We start from the raw sequence: 24897 nt of genomic DNA, 5'->3' as shown, positions 1-24897 counted from the left end.
ATTTCATGGCCCCTTCTGGATTTCCTAATTCCCTTGAGTTCATTTCTGTCTTCTTTATAATCCTCATGTGCCCCAGTTGATCCTAACTTGCAAAGCTTTACGTACTTTTCCTTTTTCTTCTTGAATAAATTCACCACCTTTCTGGACATCCAAGGTTCTCTTATCTTTCAGTCCCTGTCTTTCCTTTTAACAGGAACATACTTTTCCTGTACTCTATCCAATTGATCTTAATACCATCCACATGTCTTAATGTGGACTTGCCAGAAATAGTTCTCTATTAAATCTCCTTAGTTCCTGCCTAATGCTCTCGTAATTTGTACTACTCCAATTTAAGGCTCTCCTGCAAGGACCATACTTATCTTTATCTATACCTATTCTGAAAGTCAAGGAGTTGTGGTCATTGTACCCCAATAGCTCAACCACGCTGGCCAGGTTCATTACCCAACACCTTATCCAGTACAGCCCCTCTCTCATTTGGCCATCCACATGTTGATTTAAGAAACACTCCTGGATACACTTAACAAATTCTGCTCCATCTAAACCCTTTGCACTAAGAAAGTTCCAGTTTATATTAGGGAAGTTGAAACCCCACATGACAGCCATCAGTGTGATTGCATCCTTCCTATTCTTGAGTTCTACCCAAATAGACTCAGTGTTTGACCCTCCATTATGTCTCTCCTGAGTTCAGCTGGAATATTTTCCCTGATTAGTAAGGCAACATCACCCCTCCCCCCAGCCCCCTCCCACACACACCTTTACCTCTTTCTCTATCTTTTCTACAACTTCAAAAAGTTCATCGCCTTCGCCCATAATACTCCTTGCATTGAAATACACACACTTTAAATTATCTGTTGCATCATACCTGGTAGTTTGATTTTGCCTATCAATACTTCCCCTGTCTGATCCTTCACTTACTGACCCAGTGCTCCGGTTCCCAGTCCTCTGCAAAACTAGTTTAAACCTTCCCAGGTAGCATTACCAAAACTCCTGGCCAGGATATTGGTTCCTCTCCAATTCAGGTCCAACCCATCCCTCTTGTACAGGTTACCCCTTCCCCAGAAAAGGCTCCAATGATCCAAGAACTTGAAACCCTTCCCCCTGCACCATCTCATCTGTGCTATCAGCTCATCCCTACCTGCACTAGCCCATGGCATTGGGAGAACCCAGACCGGGATCTGCAGAGTTAGGGAGACAGACAGGAGTTTCTGTGGCTGTAAGAGACACCAGGACGCTACGTTACCGCCCATCTACTAGGATACAGGATGTATCATTGTGGCCGCAGAATATTCTCAAGGGGGAAGGGGAGCAGCCAGCAATTGTGGTGCATATTGGCACCAATGACACAGGTAGAAATGGGGAAAAGATCCTACTTAGTGAATACAGGGAGTTAGGAAAGAGGCTGAAGTGGAGGAGCTCTTAGGTATAGGACAACTTGATACAGAACAACACTGTTCACTCCATTATAGAGGAACTGAACATTAAAGAGCATACCACATGAGGTAGGGGAAGATCACTGATGGAGATGGCTGGGCCAATGAAGCTCACTTGAGCAATCTCTACAGTAACATTCTGGTTAGCATTGATGAGTTTCTGACAATTGTACCATTCCTTTTGTTCAGGTCTTCTTCATCTTCTTTCTGGTCAATCCCTTGGGTTGAGTTTGCCTTTCTTCTACTTCTTGTTCTAAGGGTTCTGAGATGACAGTGAAGGAAATGTCCAATGCCAGTCAATAACAGTTTCTCTTTCAATCCCATTGACCTCTGTTGCATTCAAAATTATTTATATTATATTCAGTCAAAGCAGCCTTAGTGCTTTTTCCTCACTGTGATCTCTTGTATGAGTACTTGCTTCAATACTACAGTGAGGTCAGTTACTTCCATCTTCAGGCATCACTATGCCTTCATGAAAAAAATGCCAAATTATATTCAGTTTCATGCCATCAATCTCGGTCATCCTGCAACTATAAGATTTATGGAATGTATAATTCTGGTCCATGAGGAACTGTGCTGAATCTAACTGCACAACAGCTCTTTTGAAACTTAGACTTTACAATAGTTACAAATAATCTAAATCTAAATTAAACAGTATTTATTGTTAGTTTTGTGGTTTAGAAATACAACGCTGAACGCTGATGCCACTGATGTTATGGAAAATTTCATCAGGTACTGCCATTCTTACAGTGCCCCACTAATGCAGAAACCATATAACTGTTCGACAACTTATTGTACTACATATGTAATAAATGCAAATAAGTAATATTTGCCCAGCAGAGTATATTTAAAATTACCCCTTTAAAACTATCCAACAAATTGATCACACTGTTTGATCACATATGAGACTCTCACCAGGATGCCCTCATGAAACATTCCAAAATTTTTGGCCGATCTTCCCCTCAGAGTCGCACCTGCAGTCAAGAGTTCCCTTCCTCTTAGCAACAGTTTGAGAATTAACTGTTTCTTCAAATTTCATGAATTAGTAAAGTGATCAATCAATGTATGAACCAACTTAAGGAGATTTTAAAATGACATTCCTCATCCATATTCTACAGGAAAACTTGAAGAAGCAAGTCAGTTGAGGAATGTGTCACAAGGTTCTAGAATAACATTAACCATGAATAATTTTAGAATAATGAATTAAATCTATAGATATTATTCACTACTGCTGTTTCAGCATAACTGAAAGAACCTCTTTATTGTTGCTATTTACTAACTGTTGTGTTAAATCACACACTTGTAAGTAGCCACGAGCTATCTAGGTTATGATTTATAACTGAATTAATTTCCATGTCATATACATGGTAGCTTAATACTATCGTATTACCATTCTAGGAACATCTTTATTGAACGATCTCTACCTACTACAGAAGACAGACTACTAAGAATGGGAAAAGCCACAAGGCATTTTACATCTTGGTTAACATCGAAGAGACATCACATTGAGTATCAGCAAGCAGAGTGCTGCAAACAATCATTGCACTATCCACCTATTCTTATTCTGGGTGTTTTACCTAAACTGAAGAAACTTCTCCTTATCTGTAGTAATTCACACTGATTTGTTTATGAAAACTGGTGTGACATCTGCCTTTTATTTTCTTCTTCATATTTTGAAATGAAAGAGTGTATTGAATTAATTATTTTAATTAATTCCTCTCTGTCCCTAGGTTTTGATACCGAACAATATCTTTGACTTGCCCTCGAAAATGACGAGTAAAGGTGCCTTTATCCATAATGAATTCAAAAAGTTGCCTGGAATTTAACCCCACACAATACTATCACATTTCTTTAGGAGGCTGGGCTCATGTGAACTTTATCATTGAACTGAGCTAATTATTTCAAGTATATAAAGATTTACAATGGACAGCAAGTGATTAATTGACACAGTTTATAAAATGAATTGGTTAGATCACTAATCTTAAGTTCCCAATGGGAAACCACACTTGAAAGTAGTCTGGTTTGTGAATAAAGTCATGGCACCAGTATTAATAACTTGCATTACAACTATTTTGGCATTTGTCATAAGTTGGCGTTTATAACTAAACTAAATACAATTTGTGTAGACACTGAGCAAAAACATCTTCACAATCTCACTGGTTACAATATACAAAATTGCAAAATAAATTGTTATGTTCTTTTGCTCCAGCCTTGCATTCCCACAGCAAACATTAAAATATATATACCTTGAAAATGTTAACATGCTACCCAACATAAAACTACTGAAAATGCCATCAAATGTGGCAACACACTTTTATAAAACCAGACCATCATTTTTCCATCATGCAAGATCAAAAGACAAACATAATTTTGTGTACCAAAATCTTGGTATTCTTAAATAATATGTGAATATGTTCAATGGAAGCCAAATAATTAATTAAAAAGAAAAAGTGCTCTTATCTGGGGAAATCATACATTCTAGGCCAGGCTGATACTTTTCCTTCATTCACTAAAGATGAACATCCAATAACAATTGTATATTCATGTACACAGTGAAAACTTCACAGAAATTTTGTGCATGTGAAGAAGTAACTTGATAATCAAACCACTTTAAGTAACTGAACTTCAATAAGCCAGAGTTACTTATAAAAAGTGATTAATCAATGTGCAAATGTGTGTCAGGTTATCATGGTGTTTTTAAATAATATTGATCAGTGCATTTACTGTATGTTTGACCTCCACATTTAAATATAAACTACGTATTATTAACATGCTTGCTACATGAACGTATCAGGGCAATGTTGTAAGTTGGCTACTTTAAGATGAAAAAAAGATTGCCTTTTCATTCCCTGACTATCATCAGCAAACAACAGGTACATTCAGCAGATGGAGGTTATTTTGTGGTCTGTATTCGTGATAAAAATGAAATTTAAAAGAACAGCTGATCAAAGTGGAATTGGACATAACCCCACTAGTAATGAGTACTGAAAATATTTACTACTCTTTTATAGAACTTTCTAACTCCAAATTCACACCAAACTTCTGCTTTCTCATCTCTGCATGTCATTTCTTTTCTCCATTCAACAGATTTTGTGCTGCTAGCATTTCCCAGTTCCTTCGGTTACTTCTGCAGCCTTCAAGCAAAGGGAGACAAGCTTCAGAAATTGTTGCCAGAGCCTAGCAAAGCAAATAAAAAAGTGCAATAAATCAGCAAAGTACAATTAAACTTGGAAACCTTTTTTTACTAATAACTGCATATCAGATTAATGCCAAAATCCAAATTTAGCTAAGTGAATATCCTTGATATTTGGATTTGGATAACAGATGTCTGAATGTTAAAGACTAATGGTGCAAAAATTACTCACATAGGCTTGATGTAATTTTATGTCTAGCTTCCTAGCAGGACATTTGTTGAATATCTATTATCTTGCAAGCAACTCTGCCTATCAAATCATGCGTATTTTGATTTCCTAACAAGTGCAGATATCAGCCTGTTCTCATTGATGCTTTTATCAGTGTGGAGTGTATATTTCAAGCCTCACTCCAGGACTTTATCATAAAATTACCCGTTAATACTCAATTGGTGTACTGTCAATTGTCTTTAATTTTTACATAAGATATTGAACCAAAGTTTATTGATATCCAAAGATATTGATCCAATGGAACTATTTGAAGGATAACAGTATTGTTATTCTGGCCAATTTGTTCAAGACTAAATAGCCAATGCTCGAGATGGCAACTTCTTCCCCCTCCTACAGTACTAAAAGTGTGTAACAAAACAGTAATTTCAATGCTGTTGGGCGGGGAGGTGGGGGACATGCTATGTGGAAAGTGGAAGCTATGTTAGAAACATAGAAAACCTACAGCACAATACAGGCCCTTCAGCCCACTAATTTGTGCAAAAATGCTCCTACCTTAGAAATTACTGGGCTTACCCATAGCCCTCTATTTTTCTAAGCTCCATGTACCTATCCAAAAGTTTCTTAAAAGATCCTATCATATCCGCCTCCACCACCATTGCTGGCAGCCCATTCCACACACTCACCACTCTCTGGATAAAAAACTTGCCCCTGATATCTCCTCTGTACCTACATCTCCTCAGCACCTTAAACCCGTGTCCTCTTGTGGCAACCATTTCAGCCCTGGGAAAAAGCCTCTGACTATCCCCATGCTCAATGCCTGTCATCATCTTATACACCTCTATCAGGTCACCTCTCATCCTCCGTCGCTCCAAGGAGAAAAGGCCAAGTTCACTCAACCTATTCTCATAAGGCATGCTCCCCAATCCAGGCAACATCCTTGTAAATCTCCTCTGCAGCCTTTCTATGGCTTCTACATCCTTCCTGTAGTGAGGTGACTAGAACTGAGCACAGTACTCCAAGTGAGGTCTAACCAGGGTCCTATATAGCTGCAACATTACCTCTCAGCTTCTAAATTCAATTCCACGATTGATGAAGGCCAATACACTATATGCCTTCTTAACCACAGAGTCAATCTGTGCAGCTGCTTTGAGTGTCCTATGGCCTCTCACCTCGGACCCCAAGATCCCTCTGATCCTCCACACTGCCAAGAGTCTTAGCACTAATACTATATTCTGCCATCATATTTGACCTACCAACAATGATTACTGGATTCTTCCTTTATTGTTGAACCAAAACTCTCGAGGTTCTTACCTAAAAATACACTGGGAATATTTTTAACATATGGACAATGGTGGTTCAAGATCATCCAGGTTGATTAATATATGAAATCTTATACCCTCAGAATATCTTTCTAGAAAGGTATTTTTAAAAGAACTTTAATGCATGATTAACTGTTTTCAATTTTATGTTTTATATTATGTGTGTTTGCTCTTTTTTGTTGTATCTGCACAATTTTTTTTGTGTGTGGGAGGAGGTTCGATGTTTCCCTTTTACAGGTTCCATGGTTTCCTTTGTTTCGTGGCTGTCTGTGGGAAAGATAAATCTCAGGGTTGTATATCGCATACATACTTCGATAATATATGTACTTTTAATCTTTGAACTTTGTACTGTTCTGCAGCATCATGGGTTTGTGAAAAGACACAATAAGTATTTGTAAGCATCTGATATAAATAATGTTTTTCACAATTTGCATAGGATAGATGTTTGTGCTTCAGGGCAAAATAAATGATTGGAGTTTTTTGAAAGAAATATTCCACTACCACATTATTAGCTGCACACAGTAGATGGCAACCAGGCTGTTTATGTTCAAGAACCACTGGATCAGGTATCTGTAGCCAACCCAAATATGCAACAATCTAATTTCTGGTCTTATTTTTGGAAGGATGATGTGGGATATCTGTATCCCTATTAACTAATGCAAGGAATGAAAAGTTACACTTAACATATGTTTTCACTATCCTGGAGAAAATTTTCTGTAGTTTGTTACTGTTCAACCATGATCTAAAACCCTATTAATAAAAAGCTTTTGATATAATTCATTTTCAATCTTAGTAGATATATGCAGTATACTGCAGGCCTTTGCCAATCACTTGAGAACCTCAGCAAGATATCAAACACATTTCCTTTTCTTTTATTTAATAGATAGAACATAAAATAGTACAGCACAGTACAGGCCCTTTGGCCCACAATGTTGTGCCAACCCTTAAACCCTGCCTCCCATATAACCCCCCCCCACCTTAAATTCTTCCATATACCTGTCTAGTAGTCTCTTCAATTTCACTAGTGTATCTGCCTCCACCACTGACGTGGAATGCACTGCATTTCACGCACCAACCACTCTGCGTAAAAACCCTTCCTCTAATATCCTCCTTGAACTTCCTACCCCTTAACTTAAAGCCATGTCCTCTTGTATTGAGTAGTGGTGCCCAGGGGAAGAGGCACTGGCTGTCCACTCTATCTATTCCTTTCAATATCTTGTATACCTCTATCATGTCTCCTCTCATCCTCCTTCTCTCCAAAGAGTAAAGCCCTAGCTCCCTTAATCTCTAAACCAGACAGCATCCTGGTAAGTCTCCTCTGTACCCTTTCCAATGCTTCCACATCCTTCCTATAGTGAGGCGACCAGAACTGGACACAGTACTCCAAGTGTGGCCTAACCAGGGTTTCATAGAGCTGCATCATTACCTCGTGACTCTTAAACTCTATCCATCGACTTATGAAAGCTAACACCCCATTAGCTTTCTTAACTACCCTATCTACCTTTGAGGCAACTTTCAGGGATCTGTGGACACGTACCCCCAAATTCCTCTGCTCCTCCACACACCCAAGTATCCTGTCATTTATTTTGTACTCTGCCTTGGAGTTTGTCCTTCCAAAGTGTACCACCTCACACTTCTCCGGGTTGAACTCCATCTGCCACTTCTCAGCCCACTTCTGAATTCTATCAATGTCTCTCTGCAACCTTCGACAATCCTCTACACTATCCACAAAACCACCAACCTTTTTGACGTCTGCAAATTTGCCAACCCACCCTTCTACCCCCACATCCAGGTCGTTAATAAAAATCACGAAAAGTAGAGGTCCCAAAACTTGTGGAACTCCACCAGTCACAACCCTCCAATCTGAATGTACTTCCTCCACCATGACCCTCTGCTTTCTGCAGGCAAGCCAATTCTGAATCCACCCGGCCAAACTTCCCATGCCTTCTGACATTCTGAATAAGCCTACCGTGTGGAACCTTGTCAAATGCCTTACTAATATCCATGTAGATCACATCCACTGCACTACCCTCATCTATATGCTTGGTCACCTCCTCAAAGAACTCTATCCGGCTTGTTAGACACGATCTGCCCTTCACAAAACCATGCTGACTGTCCTTGATCAAACCATGATTCTCTAAATGCCCACAGATCCTATCTCTAAGAATCTTTTCCAACAGCTTTCCCACCACAGATGTAAGGCTCACTGGTCTATAATTACCCGGACTATCCCTACTACCTTCTTTGAACAAGGTGACAACGTTCACCTCCCTCCAATCCTCCGGTACCATTCCCGTGGACAGCGAGGACATAAAGATCCTAGCCAGAGGCTCAGCAATCTCTTCCCTCACCTCGTGGAGCAGCCTGGGGAATATTCCATCAGGCCCCAGGGACTTATCCACCCTAATGTATTTTAACAACTCCAACACCTCCTCTCCCTTAATATCAACATGCTCCAGAACATCAACCTCACTCATATTGTCCTCACCGTCATCAAGTTCCCTCTCATTGGTGAATACTGAAGAGAAGTATTCATTGAGGACCTCGCTCACTTCTACAGCCTCCAGGCACATCTTCCCACCTTTATCTCTAATCGATTCTACCTTCACTCCTGTCATTCTTTTGTTCTTCACATAATTGAAGAATGCCTTGGGGTTTTCCTTTACCCTACTCGCCAAGGCCTTCTCATGCCCCCTTCTTGCTCTTCTCAGCCCCTTCTTAAGCTCCTTTCTTGCTACCCTATATTCCTCAATAGATCCATCTGATCCTTGCTTCCTAAACCTCATGTATGCTGCCTTCTTCCACCTAACTAGATTTTCCACCTCACTTGTCACCCATGGTTCCTTCACCCTACCACTCTTTATCTTCCTCACTGGGACAAATTTATCCCTAACATCCTACAAAAGATCCCTAAACATCGACCACATGTCCATAGTACATTTCCCTGCAAAAACATCATCCCAATTCACACCCGCCATTTCTAGCCTTATATCCTCATAATTTGCCCTTCCCCAACTACAAATTTTCTTGTCCTCGCTGATTCTATCCTTTTCCATGATAATGCTAAAGGCCAGGGAGCGGTGGTCACTGTCCCCCAGATGCTCACCCACTGACAGATCTGTGACCTGACCTGGTTCGTTACCTAATACTAGATCTAGTATGGCATTCTGCCTAGTCGGCCTGTTAACATACTGTGACAGGAATCCATATTGGACACACTTAACAAACTCTGTCCCATCTAAACCCTTGGAACTAATCAGGTGCTAATCAATATTAGGGTAGTTAAAGTCATCCATGATAACAACCCTGTTATTTTTGCACCTTTCCAAAATCTGCCTCCCAATCTGCTCCTCGGTATCTGTGCTGCTACCAGGAGGCCTATAGAATACTCCCAATAGAGTAACTGCTCCCTTCCTGTTCCTGACTTCTATCCATACTAACTCAAAAGAGGATCCTGCTACATTACCCACCCTTTCTGTAGTTGTAGTAGTATCCCTGGCCAGTAATGCCACCCCTCTTCCCCCTTCTCTATCCCCTTTAAAACACTGAAATCCAGGAATATTGAGAATCCATTCCTGCCCTGGTGCCAGCCAAGTCTCCGTAATGGCCACTACATCATAATTCCATGTATGTATCCAAGCTCTCAGTTCATCACCTTTGTTCCTGATGCTTCTTGCATTGAAGTACACGCACTTTAGCCCTTCTACCTTACTATCTTTACACCCTTTATTCTACTTCTCTTTCCTCAAAGCCTCTCTATATGTTAGATCTGGCTTTATTCCATGCACTTCTTTCACTGCTCTATCGCTTCGGGTCCCATCCCCCTTGCAAATTAGTTTAAACCCTCCTGAACTATGCTAGCAAGCCTACCAGCAAGGATATTGCTCTCCCTTGAGTTCAGGTGCAACCCATCCAATCTGTACAGGTCCCACCTTCCCCAGAAGAGATCCCAATGATCCAAAAATCTAAAACCCTGCCCCCTGCACCAACTCCTCAGCCACGCATTCAACTGCCAACTCCTCCAATTTTTACCATCACTATCACGTAGCACTGACAGCAATCCTGAGAACGCCACCCTGAGGTCCTGTTCTTCAGCCATCTGCCTAGTTCCCAAAACTCATACTTCAGGACCTCATCCCTCTTCCTGCCTATGTCGTTGGTCCCAACATGTATCACGACTTCTGGTTGCTTTCCCTCTCGTACCAGGATGTCATGTACCTGGTCAGAGACATCCCAGACCCTGGCACCCGGGAGGCAACAAACCATGCGGGTGTCCTTCTCATGTCCACAAAATCTTCTGTCTGCTCCCCTGACTATAGAGTCCCCAATGATGACAGCTCTCCTCTTCTCTGTCTTACCCTTCTGCACCACAGGGTCAGACTCAGTGTCAGAGGCCCTGCCACCATGGCTCACCCCTGGTTGGTCGTCCCCGCAAACATATCCAGGACGGTAAACGTATTATTCAGGGGAATGGCTACAGGGGTGCTCTGCACTACCTGTCCACTCACCTTCGCTTCCCCCCCTTGGACTGTCACCCAACGACCTGCTTCCTGCAGCCTAGGTGTGACTACCTCCCTGTAGCTCTCATCTATGGCGGCCTCATTCTCCCTTATGTCGAAGGTCATCCAGCTGCTGCTCTAGATTCCTTACACGGTCTTCCATATCGCCAGCCACATGCACTTCTGGCAGATGTGCGGGAGAGGGGAGCTCCCCCAAGACTGCCACATCTCACATGAGAGGCACATCACCATCTCAGGAGGCATTGTAAAGCCTAACTGGGAGCAAGCTTGTCCTCCACCTCTTCTCATCGAAGCCTCTCGAGTCAAAGCCTCAAAGCTCCACTCCTTCACTGGCCCACTCACTCACTGGCAGTGGTCCAGAAAATAACACACAGAAATCCAACAACATCCAGAATTCTACAAACTGCGCATGAGTATTTTGAGTTTGTCTGCAAATAGCTTGCTCTAAAAAGGTAGAAGCTAATTAGTTCAAGTCTAAATAGCCAATGCTCTAGATGGCAACTTCTTTCACCACCAAACCATCCCCACATCACCCACTGTGCACTGTGATTTTGCTGGAGTTAGAACTTAATTATTTGCAAGGTTTAGCAATAAGTAGTGGTGAATTTACAGAAAGATAAGGGAACAAACACTTTGTAATGTAACTGCAGGAAAATGCTTCTAATAAAGGATATGAAATAAAGGGAAAAGTTACCTCATATAGTTGAATACAGATTGCATCGATGAATCCAACCTGCATGCTAGGGATCTGATCACGTTTTTCTCTATTCATTAAATCCTTCAATTGGAAATTTTAAAAACATCACAATCATTATTTATTTTTGTTCCTTACATAGAAGCAAATTTGCATTTCAAAATAGCATAGCAGCAGATATTTGAGGTTTCAAAAGTATATCTTGTTTTATATTTATAGAAATTATTTGAATTTGATACATACAATGGGTTCGATGTTTAACTCTTCCCTTTCTTTGTCGCCTTGTTGAAAAAACTCTGTTGCTACAAGCTCAGCTGTCTGTAAAACACAGTGTAACATAACCTGTAACGCTGATTGGCTTTGGAATACCAAGAGCATGATGTAGCTGTATTCATAAGGTGAATTAACCCATCATAAGCTATTGCAACACATTGCCACAAATATTTATAGCTAGCATATATCACAAGGGTTGTTGAATTGGCTAGGACTGTTTTTATTTCAAAGATTGGCTCAAAGATAACTAGGGCAGGATTAGGAATGTCAAGCTCAATTGATGACCTTTAGCTACGAAAGCTACCCAGTTATGAAAGAGGATAAAAATATTTTATTTATACAGCTGTATGATTTAATGATGTTTAAGAAGAAGTGAACTAAAAAGAAAACATGATTTGGGAATAGATGGAAAGTAAGGTACATTTGCAGAGAAAGTAAGAGTCAAACTATCAAGTGTAAATGAATTTTTTAAAAAAAATCATAGCACTGGAAGTTTGAAACACTCTGAAGCTCAGGCAGAATTGACAAATGATCCTGGACCTGAAACATTAGTTGTATGTTTCTGTAAAGACTGCCCAACCTTTTGACTATATTTAACTTTTATTGTTTTAAGGTGTCAAGAGGATGGCGCTTCCTCAGACCAAGAACAATTTCAGATAGCTGAGACATCAAAGACTGTAATGCCGGAATTTGGAGCAAAAAATGCTGGAGGAACTCAGTGGGTAAGACTGCATCCATGAAGGGAATTAGAACGTCACTATTTAGGTTTGAGACAATTCTTCTGAACTGCAGCCACTGACCTGGCTGGCTCTAGGTCAGGGCTTCCAGTACTCCATTCTGCCACTTTTTCCCTGTTGCTGATTACCACAATCTAACTGCCCCCACCAGATCTCCTATATCACCTCAATCCATATACCACCCCAAACCCCTCAACCTCTCTTCTCTGCTCCCTACCCCCACCACGTTCCTCCCCCCAAGCCCTCCACCCATTGCCCTCTCCTGATCCTCTGCCAGACTCCAGTTCCACTTCCTGCCATGTTTGCACTTTGCCCTCTGACCCCCTTTTTCAGAGTGGTCCATCTTCAGCAAGGCCTCACCTTCATACTCTGCTACACCCCAATAAGTTCTGGGCCCAACATGATTCAAACTTTTCTTCTCTGATACTAAATATATTAAATAAGCCTTTGAAAATTTAGTCACTAATGCAAGTGCACCAAACACCATCTCTACTTAACTCTATTCAATGAACTAATACTCTGCCACACATCTAGGGTTAGGTGAACCCTATTTTAATGCAAGATGGATAAGGAACAACGGTGATGAACTTAGAGCACAGGTCAGTGTATGGAACTACAATACTGTGGCCAATACAGAGACTTGGCTGTCACAAGGGCAGGAATAGCTGCTGGATGTCCAAGGGGTTTAGATGTTTCAAAAGAGAGTAGGGAAAATCCTGGGAATTATTGCCCAATGAGTCTGACTTCAGTGGTAGGGAAACTATTGGAGAAGACTCTTGGAGACAGGATTTACGAGCAGTTAGAGATGCACAGTCTGATTAGGAATAATCAGCGTGAGTTTTTTCCAGAGTGGAATTAGCTAATACAAGGGGCATACTTTTAAAGTGATTGGAGGAAAATATAGGGGCAATGTCAGAGTAAACTTCTTTGCACAAATGTGGTAGCTGTGTGGAATGTCATGTCAAGGGTGGTGGTGGAGGCAGATATATTAGGGACAATTACAAAACTCTTAGATAATAGGCACCTGGATGATAGAAAAATGGAGGGTTATGTAGAAGGGAAGGATCAGAGGAGGGTAAAAGATTAGAACAAGCCTGTACTGTGTTCCACTTTCCTGTGTTTTATTAATTCCATAACGACGGAGACTCAGTATTTGCTATTACTATTTGTCAGTGCAGCTGATTGGCAGTAATTAATGCTTTTCACATTGTTAAATGTGCTTAGACTTGATGAGAGCTATTGAGTTCATGGAACTCAATCAGTAACTACAGGATTTTCCAAATCAGAATCACATTTATTATCACTTAACAGTAAAGTAAAAAGACATAAATCTATTACAAAAGAAAATTCTGCAGTTGAGCACCCGCATTAGGGGAACATCACAGACATCGGCCCTCCCTAAGTTGAATTGGATAGCCTGGTCCTGAGGCCTTTACCTTGCTGATCACCAACGGTCCCCTGCCTGGTATATATCAAATCTTAATTTCATTTGCCCTTTAAATAGCTCTACTGCTTATAAATAAATGACAGGGAGATCACTAACCTTCCTGTTAAACTGATGGCATAATCTGGCCTTTTATATCTATAAACCAAGTTTCCCAAAACAATTTTAGTGTTACACTCTCTCAGACATTTTTATAGGAATATACAAAAAATACTATCAAAATTACCTTTTGTTGAACAGGCCAAGGTTTGGTTATTGCAGACACATCACACGCTGTCATCAACATCGCCCTGTTAACGTTAGTGAAATTAAGTATAAAATTTCATTAAATACACTATATAAGACCATAAGACATATGAGCAGAATTAGGCCATTCAGTCCATCAAGTCTGTTCTGCTATTCCATCATGGCTGATCCCAGATCCCACTCAACCTCATACACCTGCCTTCTCACCATAATCCTTGATGCCCAGACTGATCAGGAAACAATCAACTTCCGTTTTAAATATACCCACGGACTTGGCGTCTACCACAGTCTGTGACAGAGCATTCCAGTTTCACTACTCTCTCGCTAAAATAAATTCTCCTTACCTTTGTTCTAAAAGGTCGCCCCTCAATTTTGAGGCTGTGCCCTCTAGTTCTGGATAACCCCCCCCCCAAATATGCTCTCCACATTCACCCTATCTAGTCTTCAACATTTCAATGAGGTCCCCCCCACCATTCTTCTAAATTCAAGTGAGTACAGGCCCAAAGCTGTCAAACACTCCTCATATGTTAACCCCTTCATTCCTGGAATCATCCTCATGAACCTCCTCTGGACACTCACCAATAACAACACATCCTTTCTGAGATATGGGGCCCAAAACTGATGACAATACTCCAAGTACAGCCGTATTAGAGTCTTAAAAATGCTCAGTATTATCTCCTTGATTTTATATTCTATTCCTCTTGAAATAAAGTATATGTTAATTAAAAATTTCAACAGTGATTTTGCAGTCATTTAGACAACAATGGGTAAGGAGTCTCTGTACGCACCCCACACCACCATCCCCACCGTGGAATGTGGGCTTTCTCTGGTCCTCCAGTTTCTACCCACAGTCTAAAGGCATTCCAGGTAGGTAGATTGGTCATTGTAAATTGTCCCGTGAGCAGACTGGTTTAATTGGGTTTGTCGAGGGTTGCCGGCATGGCTCAAAGGGCTGGAAGGGCCTACTCTGCACTGTTGAGCTAAACAGACAGGCAAATAAATAAATAAATCCCTCATACTAGTATGTCAGGCAATACTTCAAAATATGTTAGTGAAGAATGTGTGCAGTTCAGATAACTGCATTACAGGAAAGAAGTGGAGACTTTGAAGAGGGTTTTAAAAGAGGTTCACCAGGACGTTGCCTGAATTTGGGGGGGGGGTGTTATTAGCAAAAAGGAGAGCTTGGGCAAACTTGGATTGTATTCTCTGGAGCATTGGTGCACCAACCTGGCAGAAGTACGTGAAGTTATGACTCTCTATTTCTCCTCAAGATGACGTATACATGATTTACTTACCAATAAATCAATTACTTGGACTTTTGTACAGAGCACCTACCACTATCACTTCCCCTTTTTCAATATTTTATCATTTACAGGGTATTCTTACTTGAGAAGCATATTACACGACACTTCGTGTTAAACTGCTTCTGATATTGTCGCATTAATGCTCAGTCTCAATGTTTATTTTGTTATCTCTTGATTTTGTCCTATTTTTTACTGGATCTTACTAGTATTTTTTTCTAATTCATTACCTTTCCCAGTGTTTCTTTCATTGGAAATATCAGTCTGACATCTTTAACCTACTTCATCTGGCCCACAGTCTGTGTTATGTACGGAAGCAAACTTCGACTGATCTTAAACAATCTGATTGTCTAACAATAGCATTGTCTTCCCTTTACTCCATTTTCTTTATCAAATCTGGCAACATTTTGGCACAATTAAATAACATAATTTTGACACAACATTTTGATGCATTGATGATACATAGGATTACTACTTACATTAACAGCTCTTTATGACTTTTATCTTCCCAGTTAAATTGATTAGTTTTCACCAGATCAAAAAATTCTTCTCTTCTCCTAAAAATAATTTTATCTGCATTAGATTCTATACAAACTGTCTCTTTCCCTGTGATTCATTAATCTTGGCATCTGGAGGACAGGCAGCACATTCCTGGAATATTACACAAATAGGGTCTATAAAGGGAGGATCTCTTTCCGAGTACAACTAGACTGAAAAGACCAAAAAAGCTCAGAAAAATCATCTTCATTTCAAATGTTGACCATGATCATGTCTAGACCTCTGTCCATAACCTTCAACTCTGAACACCATCTATTGGCAGATGTCAAGTTACAGATGAAATGGAATTTCCTCAAGTCTACAGGTATGCATAAAATCATTTAGTTGGCTTCTATGAAAAATTCTAAATCTAGGCATCTCTGCATGGGTTGAGTGTGTCGAAATGCAATCTTTGTATATCTTTAATACTCAATTGAGAACTAAACTCCTCCTTTCAATTCATCAGGGAAACAACCTTCTCCCGGCTCCACATCACATCCATATGTGCTTCTTGTGTTTTCCAGTGATGATTGAAATTTTGCAACAATTCCAGTGTCTGATTGTAAGGAAAGAGTTAAATTTGATTCCTCCTTAGTATATGTTAAAATGCAAAACACAAAATAGAAGTTTGTAAAACAAAATTATGTTGGTCTGGGATGTGAAAATGTTTTGAGAAAGTACAAGGGAGCTGGTAGACACAATGCATTGAGAACAATGTGATTATTAGTCTATTGCCTGGAGATGTGCATGGATACACATATTTGAGATTAGATATTGGTGAATATTTACCTCCCTACAGATTTGTTGTCTCTGTTCAGTGCCTTTGAGAAGGTGTTGTACCCTTCCCCAGATTTGTGCTTCTCTATTATCATTTCCCTGTCTTGTTTTGAATGCTCTTTTGTCTACATTTTGATTTGGTCTGTTGAAAATCTACCATACTGCTGGACCTTACAGAGAGAGGAGGTATTTATTCAGGTGATCATTCAATTTTCTACATCAACAAATTGGGTGAGTTGGGAAGATAATACTCTATATTGCACCAGAGGAAAGTTAGTGTAGTAATTACAAAGGGGATGAATACTCTGTCAGCATCACAATTTTGGTTTTTATTTTTTAAATGAATTGTTGACAGGTTTTGGAATGTTTCTTTTGATTTGACATGAGACTTGGATGGCTCAGGGGCAGGAATCGTTACTTCTGAGTACCAGGCTTTAGATGTTTCAGAAAGGACAGGGAGGGAGGCAAAAGAGGTGGGGGCGTGGCACTGTTGATCAGAGATAATGTCACAGCTGCAGAAAAGGAGGAAGACATGGAGGGATTGTCTACGGAGTTTCTGTGGGTGGAAGTCAGGAACAGGAAGGGGTCAATAACTCTACTGGGTGTTTTTTTATAGACCACCCAATAGTAACAGGGACATTGAGGAGCAGATAGGGAGACAGATTCTGGAAAGATGTAAAAATAACAGGCTTGTTGTGGTGGGAGATTTTAATTTCCCAAATATTGATTGGCATCTCCCTAGAGTGAGGGGTGGAGTTTGTTAGGTGTGTTCAAGAAGGTTTCTTGCCACAATATGTAGATAAGCCTACAAGAGGAAAGGCTGTACTTGATCTGGCATCAGGAAATGAACCTGGTCAGGTGTCAGATCTCTCAGTGGGAGAGCATTTTCGAGATTGTGATTACAATTCTATCACTTTACCATAGCACTGGAGACGGATGGAACAGACAAGTTAGTAAAGTGTTTAATTGGAGTAAGGGGAAATATGAGACGATCAGGCAAGAACTTGGAAGCATAAATTGGGAACAGATATTCTTAGGGAAATGTACGAAAGAAATGTAGCAGATGTTTAGAGGATATTTGCATGGCGCTCTGCATAAGTACGTTCCAATAAGACAGGAAAAGGATGGTAGGGTACAGGAACTGTGATGTACAAAGGCTGTTGTAAATCTAGTCAAGAAGAAGAGCTTACAAAAAGTTCAAAAAAACTAATTAATGATAGAGATCTAGAAGATTATAAAGCTAGCAGGAAGGAACTTAAGAAGGGAGAGCCAGAAGAGGCATGAGAAGGCGTTGGCAGACAGGATTAAAGGAAACCCCAAGGCATTCTAAAAGTTTGTGAAGAGCAAGAGGATAAGACGTCAGAAAATAGGACCAATCAAGTGTGACAGTGGAAAAGTGTGTATGGAACTGGAGGAGATAGCAGAGGTACTTAATGAGTACTTTCCTTCAGTATTCACTACAGAAAAGGATCTTGGCGATTGTAGGGATGACTTACAGTAGACTGAAAAACTTGAGATTTTGGAAAGCATCAAGCTGGATAAGTCACCAGGACCGAACGAGATGTACCGCAAGCTTCTGTGGGAGGCAAGGGAGAAAATTGCTGAGCCTCTGGCGATGTGATCTTTGGGGACAGGAGAGGTTCCAGAGGACTGGAGCATTGCAGATGTTGTTCCATTATTCAAGAAAGGGAGTAGAGATAGCCCAGGAAATTATAGACCCATGAGTCTTACTTCAATGGTTAGTAAGTTGATGGAGAAGATCCTGAGATGCAGGATTTATGAACATTTGGAGAGGCATAATATAATTAGGAACAGTCAGAATGGCTTCTTCAAAGGGAAGTCATGCATTATGAGCCTGATTGAATTTTTTCAGGTTGTGACTAAACAAATTGATGAAGGTAGAGCAGTAGATGTAGTGCATATCAAATATGATGATAGAATGTAGTATTAATGGTAAGACTCTTGGCACTGTGGAGGATCAGAGGGATCTTGGGGTCCGAGTGCATAGGACACTCAAAGCTGCTACGCAGGTTGACTCTGGTTAAGAAAGCATATGTTACATTGGCCTTCATCAATTGTGGGATTGAGTTTAGGAGCCAAGAGGTAATGTTGCAGCTATATAGGTCCCTGGTCAGACCCCACTTGGAGTACTGTGCTCAGTTCTGGTCGCCTCACTATAGGAAGTATGTGGAAACCATAGAAAGGGTGCAGAGGAGATTTACAAGGATGTTGCCCGGAATGGGGAGCATGCCTTATGAGAATAGGTTGAGTGAACTCGGCCATTTTTTCTTGGAGCAACGGAGGATGAGAGGTGACCTGATAGAGGTGTATAAGATGATGAGAGGCATTGATCGTGTGGATAGTCAGAGGCTTTTTCCCAGGGCTGAAATGGCTAGCATGAGAGGGCACAGTTTTATGGGGCTTAGGTACAGAGGAGATATCAGGGGTAAGTTTTTTACGCAGAGAGTGGTGAGTGTGTGGAATGGGCTGCCGGCAACAGTGGTGGAGGTGGATACGATAGGGTGGATAGACTTAAGAGACTCCTGGATAGGTACATGGAGCTCAGAAAAATAGAGGGCAATGGGTAACACTGGGTAATTTCTAAGGTAAGGACGTGTTTGTGGGCCGACGGGCCTGTATTGTGCTGTAGGCTTTCTATGTTTCTATGATGCACAATTAGCTGAAAAAATCCTCCTTCAATATATTTTAGATTTAGAAAATGAGACAGTAAAATGTGAAAATAATTGTAGGGGCTGAATACTTTTTCAGGGCACTGTAAATACATAAGGTAGCTTATATAGATTTATGGTACCATATATCTATATTGTTTGTACATAAGACGGACAAGAAGTGATAAAATAGTGGTAGTTGAAAATGTGGAGGGGTTGGTTTATCGATGAAGTGTTGATCATTCTTACTGCTTAGGGAGAGTAAATGATTTTGAGTCTGGCAGTCCATGTATGCATGTTGATGGAAGTGGGAAAAACAATCAATGAGCAGGGAGGGTGTTACTGGCACTTTTCCAGCACATTTCTGTATGTCTGTCCTCCAGGGTGGTTAAGCTGATGCTGGCGATGCACTGGGCAGCTTTGATACCTGTTTCTGTCCTCTGCAGTACAGTTTTGTAGCATGCAGTGATATAGGATACTCTCTGAAGAATGGAGTGAGTAATGCACAGTCCAGCTCTCTTTAGCCTCCTCTAACAGTGGAGGTATTGGTGAGCTTTCCTGAGTGTGCAGGAAATGTTCTGGGACCATGAGAGGTTGTTGCGAGATGTGCACTCACATTAGATTGCAACTGCTCTCAGTTTCCACTGCTATGCCGCTGATGTAAAGAGGAGTGCGAGTTCTTCTGAAGTGAATAACCATCTCCTTTGTCTTGATTTTTTCTCTATAGGCCCCCTCATCATTGTTGGTGAAGAGCCTCACCACTGTTGTGGGATTGGCGAACCTGACGATGGTGATATCTCGGGTGTTTGGCCGTACAGTCGTGTGTGAGCAGAGAGAACAGCAATGGGCTCAGTACACAGCCCTGGGAGGCACCGTGTTGAGGATGATGGGGAGGGAGGAGCGGCTATGCATCCTGACTACCTGTTCAATAGAAGTTCAACATTAAGTTGGAAAGTAGTGTATTTAGACCAAGGAGTAGGAGTTTGTTCATCAAGGTCTTTGAGACTTGAAGTGAAATACAGAAACAGCATTCTGACATAAGTGTTCTTATCTTCTAGGTACATCAGTGCCAGGTGCATGACAGATGATATTGCAACTATGGTAGAGCAGTTCTTTCGGTAAGTCTATTGGTGAATGGCCAATGTGGCAGGAATGGAGTTTTTGATGTGTACTATTACCAGTCATTCAAAGCACCTCATGATGACTGGTGTCAAGCAGTAATTGTTTAGTTCTGAAGGTGTAGAGTTCTTTGGTAAAGGGATAATAGCGCTGATTTGAAGCATGTGGGACCGCGGCCTGGATGAGTCATGTGTTGAAGATTCTTTATACAACTCAAATAAAGTAACTTCTTACAACCTTTAACACGTGTACAGTGCCTCCTTTGTTTGCGGGTACACCTTACCGCTGAATCAAAAGAACAAGGAATGAATCCTAAAATATCTTCATTACACTGATCCATGTTTTCTTTGCAGGAATTTGTCTAGAGCAGTGGTTCCCAACGTGGGGCATACGCCCCACAGGGGGGTAATTTGATTTTTAAGGGGGGCAATTCGAGAATGAGTTATTAACAGTGAATTTTTTCTAGTAAGTCTGTGTGAGTATGAGTGTGTGTGCGAGTTAATACATATGTGTATATACAGTATGCATACATAAAAATACTTGTGTGTATGTACATGTGTAATTGCGTATGTACTGTATATATAGTGTATCACCATCATTACAACCATCAAATGGCTTTCATAATTAAGTTAATGAATTGACTGATGTAGGAAGGAACAAATGAACAAGTCCAAACGCGTAAGAAACTCGTACGAGGTCACGCCAATGCTGCTTTTTGCAGTAGCTTTCGGTTCTTGGTGATGTGAAGGTGTGTACATTATGTCATCTCTTTTAAACAGTGTACCTGTCTTTGTATGCTGTAGAAACAAATCGGCATTGTTTTATTTATTATTATTATTATTTTAATATCACTTAATGTTCTTTTTTTAACAATTTCTTAGTATTTTCTTCCTCAGAACTTTAACAGTCCTTTGGTTCTTTTATTTTTCTCTTTCATGAATGCCATGTTCTTTGGAAGCTTGTTTAAACCAAGTTAATGGTCTTTTAGGCTTCCTCCAGGTGAATAGTTCACTTTTTGAATAATAAGAATTATATATCACCACAGGGGGCATCAGGATTTTAGAGGTGATTAGGTGGGGCATGGCCAAAAAAAGGTTGGGAACCACTGGTCTAGAGTCTCCAGATTACCCAAAATCATTCAACTCTTCTGCTCCCAATTCCATAATGCCCTGTGTGTGAATTTATTACCATTACCTAACATAGAGTACATTCTATTTCTTTTTATCTCTTATCTAAAACACAAGGTCAATGTTTGTGTTTTGGAATTCAGAATTTCAGCTTAAAAATGTGTGATTAGGCTTCTGACTACTCCTTGCTGCTCTTCTAACCGAACTACTTCACACCACTGGATAGGGGGACAGGAAAGGACGATCCCTCCTTTCAGGCTGCTCTGCCATTCAATAAGATCATGGCTAACCCAGCTTACCCTGACCATTCCCCATAGGCAATCATTTTCTCAATACTTACTTCATGTAGACTGCCAGGTCAGTGGCTAGAATTGCCTTCTCAACCATCTTCAGTGTGGCTTTATATTCATCTAGAGAAAGGCTGCTCAGAATTTGGTTTCCCTGGAGGCAGCAAGAACATTATTCAAATCATAAACAAGATTTTATAGATACTGTAAAGCTGAAATAAAACCATAAAAAACTGGAAATATTCAGCAGGTCAAGCAGCATGTGGGTAGGGGGAAATAGAGTTATCCTTTCAGATGACAATGCAAGAAAAATAACCTGAAATGTTAACTCCATTTTTCAGATTTTATTTTTGTTTTCTGAAGAATTCAAGAATTCTGAAAATCTAGTCACTGATTAAGGTCCAACCATAACAGCCTTTGATTAACTTCACAGTAAATGCAGAGTGCATCATATACGCCATTAATATCAATAATTTAACCCAATTAATGCTCAATTATGCTGGCAAATGTGTTTGCTCCTTTAGCATCCTTGTCAACAAAAGCCATTTATTTTTTGTTTGTGGCTAGTGAGAAAACATTACAAGTAGGTTCCAAATTCTGACTTGGATGATTAGCAGCTCAAGATTGTTAGATGATTTGGATGAAGAATGAGATTGCCAGCTCATCGTCAAACAAAACAGATTCGATTAGCATGCTCATGCTTCTGAATTTAATGACTGCCAGGCATTGAGTCATGATAGATAGAATCAAGATGATTTTTAACTCTACCTTCACCTCCTGGACTCTAATGTTTGCAATATGTTATGCTAAAATAGATGTAACAAAATCTCCCAGCAATGCTGCAATAGTTACAGAGAGGTAATGGATAGCTGCTGAAAATAAAGCTCCAGCCTTTGTAATATTAGGAGTATCAGCTTTACTCATGAATATGAAACACAAAAATAATGAGTCAGTCACTTACTGGAGTGTTGAGTATCATCACGCACTGGTCAAAATGATGATGTTCCATCATGGAATGACAGTAGAGCTGAGCCAGAGGGTGTTCACTCCTACACAGCATCAATCAAATAGAGGATTTTCATATTATTTGTTTCACTAAACTACCAAAATAATGCTTTAAACTGGGTTCCTTCTGCAAATGATAATTCACAGTTGAAGTAGCTTTTATTTCTCTAAGAAACAAATATTGATTACTAAGCTTGAAGGCCAGCAGCTCATCTTTTGTTTAGGCACAGCACAGCCTTCCAGTGCTTAATAGTGAATTCAAGAATGCATTAGAACGTTAGACAGTACAGCACAGGAACAACCAGCTACAAAGCAAATCAAAACCACCCATACACTAATTCCTCCTAACTACGCCATGTCCATATCTCTCCATCTTCCTTACATCCATGTGCCTAACCAGACGTCTAATGTATTTGCCTCTACCACCATAGCTGGCAGCACATTCAAGGCATCTGTGACTATCAGTAGAAAACTTACCCCTCACGTCCCCTTTGAACCTTCCCCCTCTCACCTTCAATGCATGCCCTCTGGTATTAGACATTTCAACCCTGGGAAACAGATGCTCTCTGTCCACTCTATCCATATCTCTCATATTCTTGTAAACCTCTATCACATCTCCCCTTGTAGGTTAATGTAGCCATTCTCCTCTGTTCAATCTCCATTCCCGTTGCATTTTTTTAAATTTTTGCCCAGAACCTGGATGCTACTAGCAAGGCCAACATTATTGTCCATCCCCAATTGCCTGTGGAAGGTGGTGTCAAACTGACTGATTAAACCATGCAGTGCATTTTGTACATGGCACGCACATAACCAGTACATGCCAGTAATGGAGGGAATGAGTGTTTGGAGTGGTTGATGGGTATCAGTAAAGGAAGATGTTTCATCCTGGATGGCATTGAATATTTTGTTTAATGTTGTTGGTGCCACACTGACCCAGGCAAGTGGGAAGATTTCTATCACACTTCTTACTTGTACCTTGTAGTTAATAGGAAAGGCCTTTGGGAAGTTACTGGATACATTAATGTTGTTGAGCGGGATACTGATGATGCAATGGTAAGGTCACTGAGTGCTGATGCTTAGTGATTAGATTCTCTTTTGTTGGAGGTGGTTACTGCTTGCCATTGCTGCAGAGCGAACTCCTCAGACCATGTTGTCTACAACTTCCTGCATGTGCGCATGGTGAGGTGTAGCAAATGGAAATGAACAATATAACATAAGAACATAACATAAGAGATAGGAGCAGGAGTAGGCCAATCGGCCCCTCAAGCCTGCTCCGCCATTCAACAAGATCATGGCTGATCCAATCTTAACTCTAGTTTTCACCAAATCCCACAAGGCAACAGTGCCAACCAACAGGGCACCATGCCGCCCATTTTATTTTATTATTCATCCCGCCCAAACCCATGTGATCACCCGGGGGAAAAAAAACGAGTTGCCAATTGAGGAGAAAAAATCTGGAAAATTCCTCTCCGACCCATCCAGGCTATCGAAAACTGGTCCAGGAGATCACATGGCTGATCTAAACCTAGCCTCATGTCCACTTACCTGCTCGCTCACCGTATCCCCTAATGCCATTTTTATCCAGGAAAATGTCTATCTCTATAGACATTTTATCCAGGAAATATCTATCTCTATCTCTATAGACATTTTATCCAGGAAATGTCTATCACTATCTCTATAGACATTTTATCCAGGAAAATGTCTATATGAACCCATCAGCAACTATCCCATCTTCTGACCTTTTTAATGGAAAGAAAGCCATTAAGCTAAAGATGGTTGGGGTTAGAACACTGCCCTGAGGAAATTCTAAAGCAATGTTGTTGGCTCAGAAGATCAACCTCCAAGATTCCATCGTGTGAAGGATGACTGACCACTGGAGATTTTTCCAGTGATAGTAGTAATATGGTGCTTTGAATCCTCATTTGGCCAAAGACTTCCTTCTTACCAAGGACTGTCACTCTCACCTCAACTTTAGAATTCAGCTATTCAGTTCAAAGCTATAATGATCTCTGAACTCAAACGATCTGGAGAAAGCCCAACTTGGGCATCA

General features: G+C 40.6%; 1 protein-coding gene across 3 annotated transcripts in view; it reads right to left on the bottom strand.

Moving 5' to 3' along the window:
* Positions 1 to 2814: 2814 nt before the first annotated feature.
* pde5ab (phosphodiesterase 5A, cGMP-specific, b) overlaps positions 2815 to 24897 on the bottom strand; it is a 121924-nt gene continuing 99841 nt past the window's right edge. For all 3 annotated transcript variants that reach the window (XM_073065175.1, XM_073065173.1, XM_073065174.1), the window contains exons 15-21: positions 22804 to 22891; positions 21896 to 21996; positions 15806 to 15883; positions 14006 to 14069; positions 11569 to 11643; positions 11326 to 11409; positions 2815 to 4607 (exon numbers count right to left, since the gene is read on the bottom strand). In XM_073065175.1, the coding sequence (XP_072921276.1) occupies positions 4494 to 4607; positions 11326 to 11409; positions 11569 to 11643; positions 14006 to 14069; positions 15806 to 15883; positions 21896 to 21996; positions 22804 to 22891 (604 nt within the window). In that variant the 3' untranslated portion in view covers positions 2815 to 4493. The remainder of the gene's footprint in view (positions 4608 to 11325; positions 11410 to 11568; positions 11644 to 14005; positions 14070 to 15805; positions 15884 to 21895; positions 21997 to 22803; positions 22892 to 24897) is intronic.

Source organism: Hemitrygon akajei, chromosome 13 (genome assembly GCF_048418815.1).
Source record: "Hemitrygon akajei chromosome 13, sHemAka1.3, whole genome shotgun sequence".
NCBI lineage: Eukaryota > Metazoa > Chordata > Chondrichthyes > Myliobatiformes > Dasyatidae > Hemitrygon > Hemitrygon akajei.
This window is presented reverse-complemented; position numbering and strand designations above follow the sequence as displayed.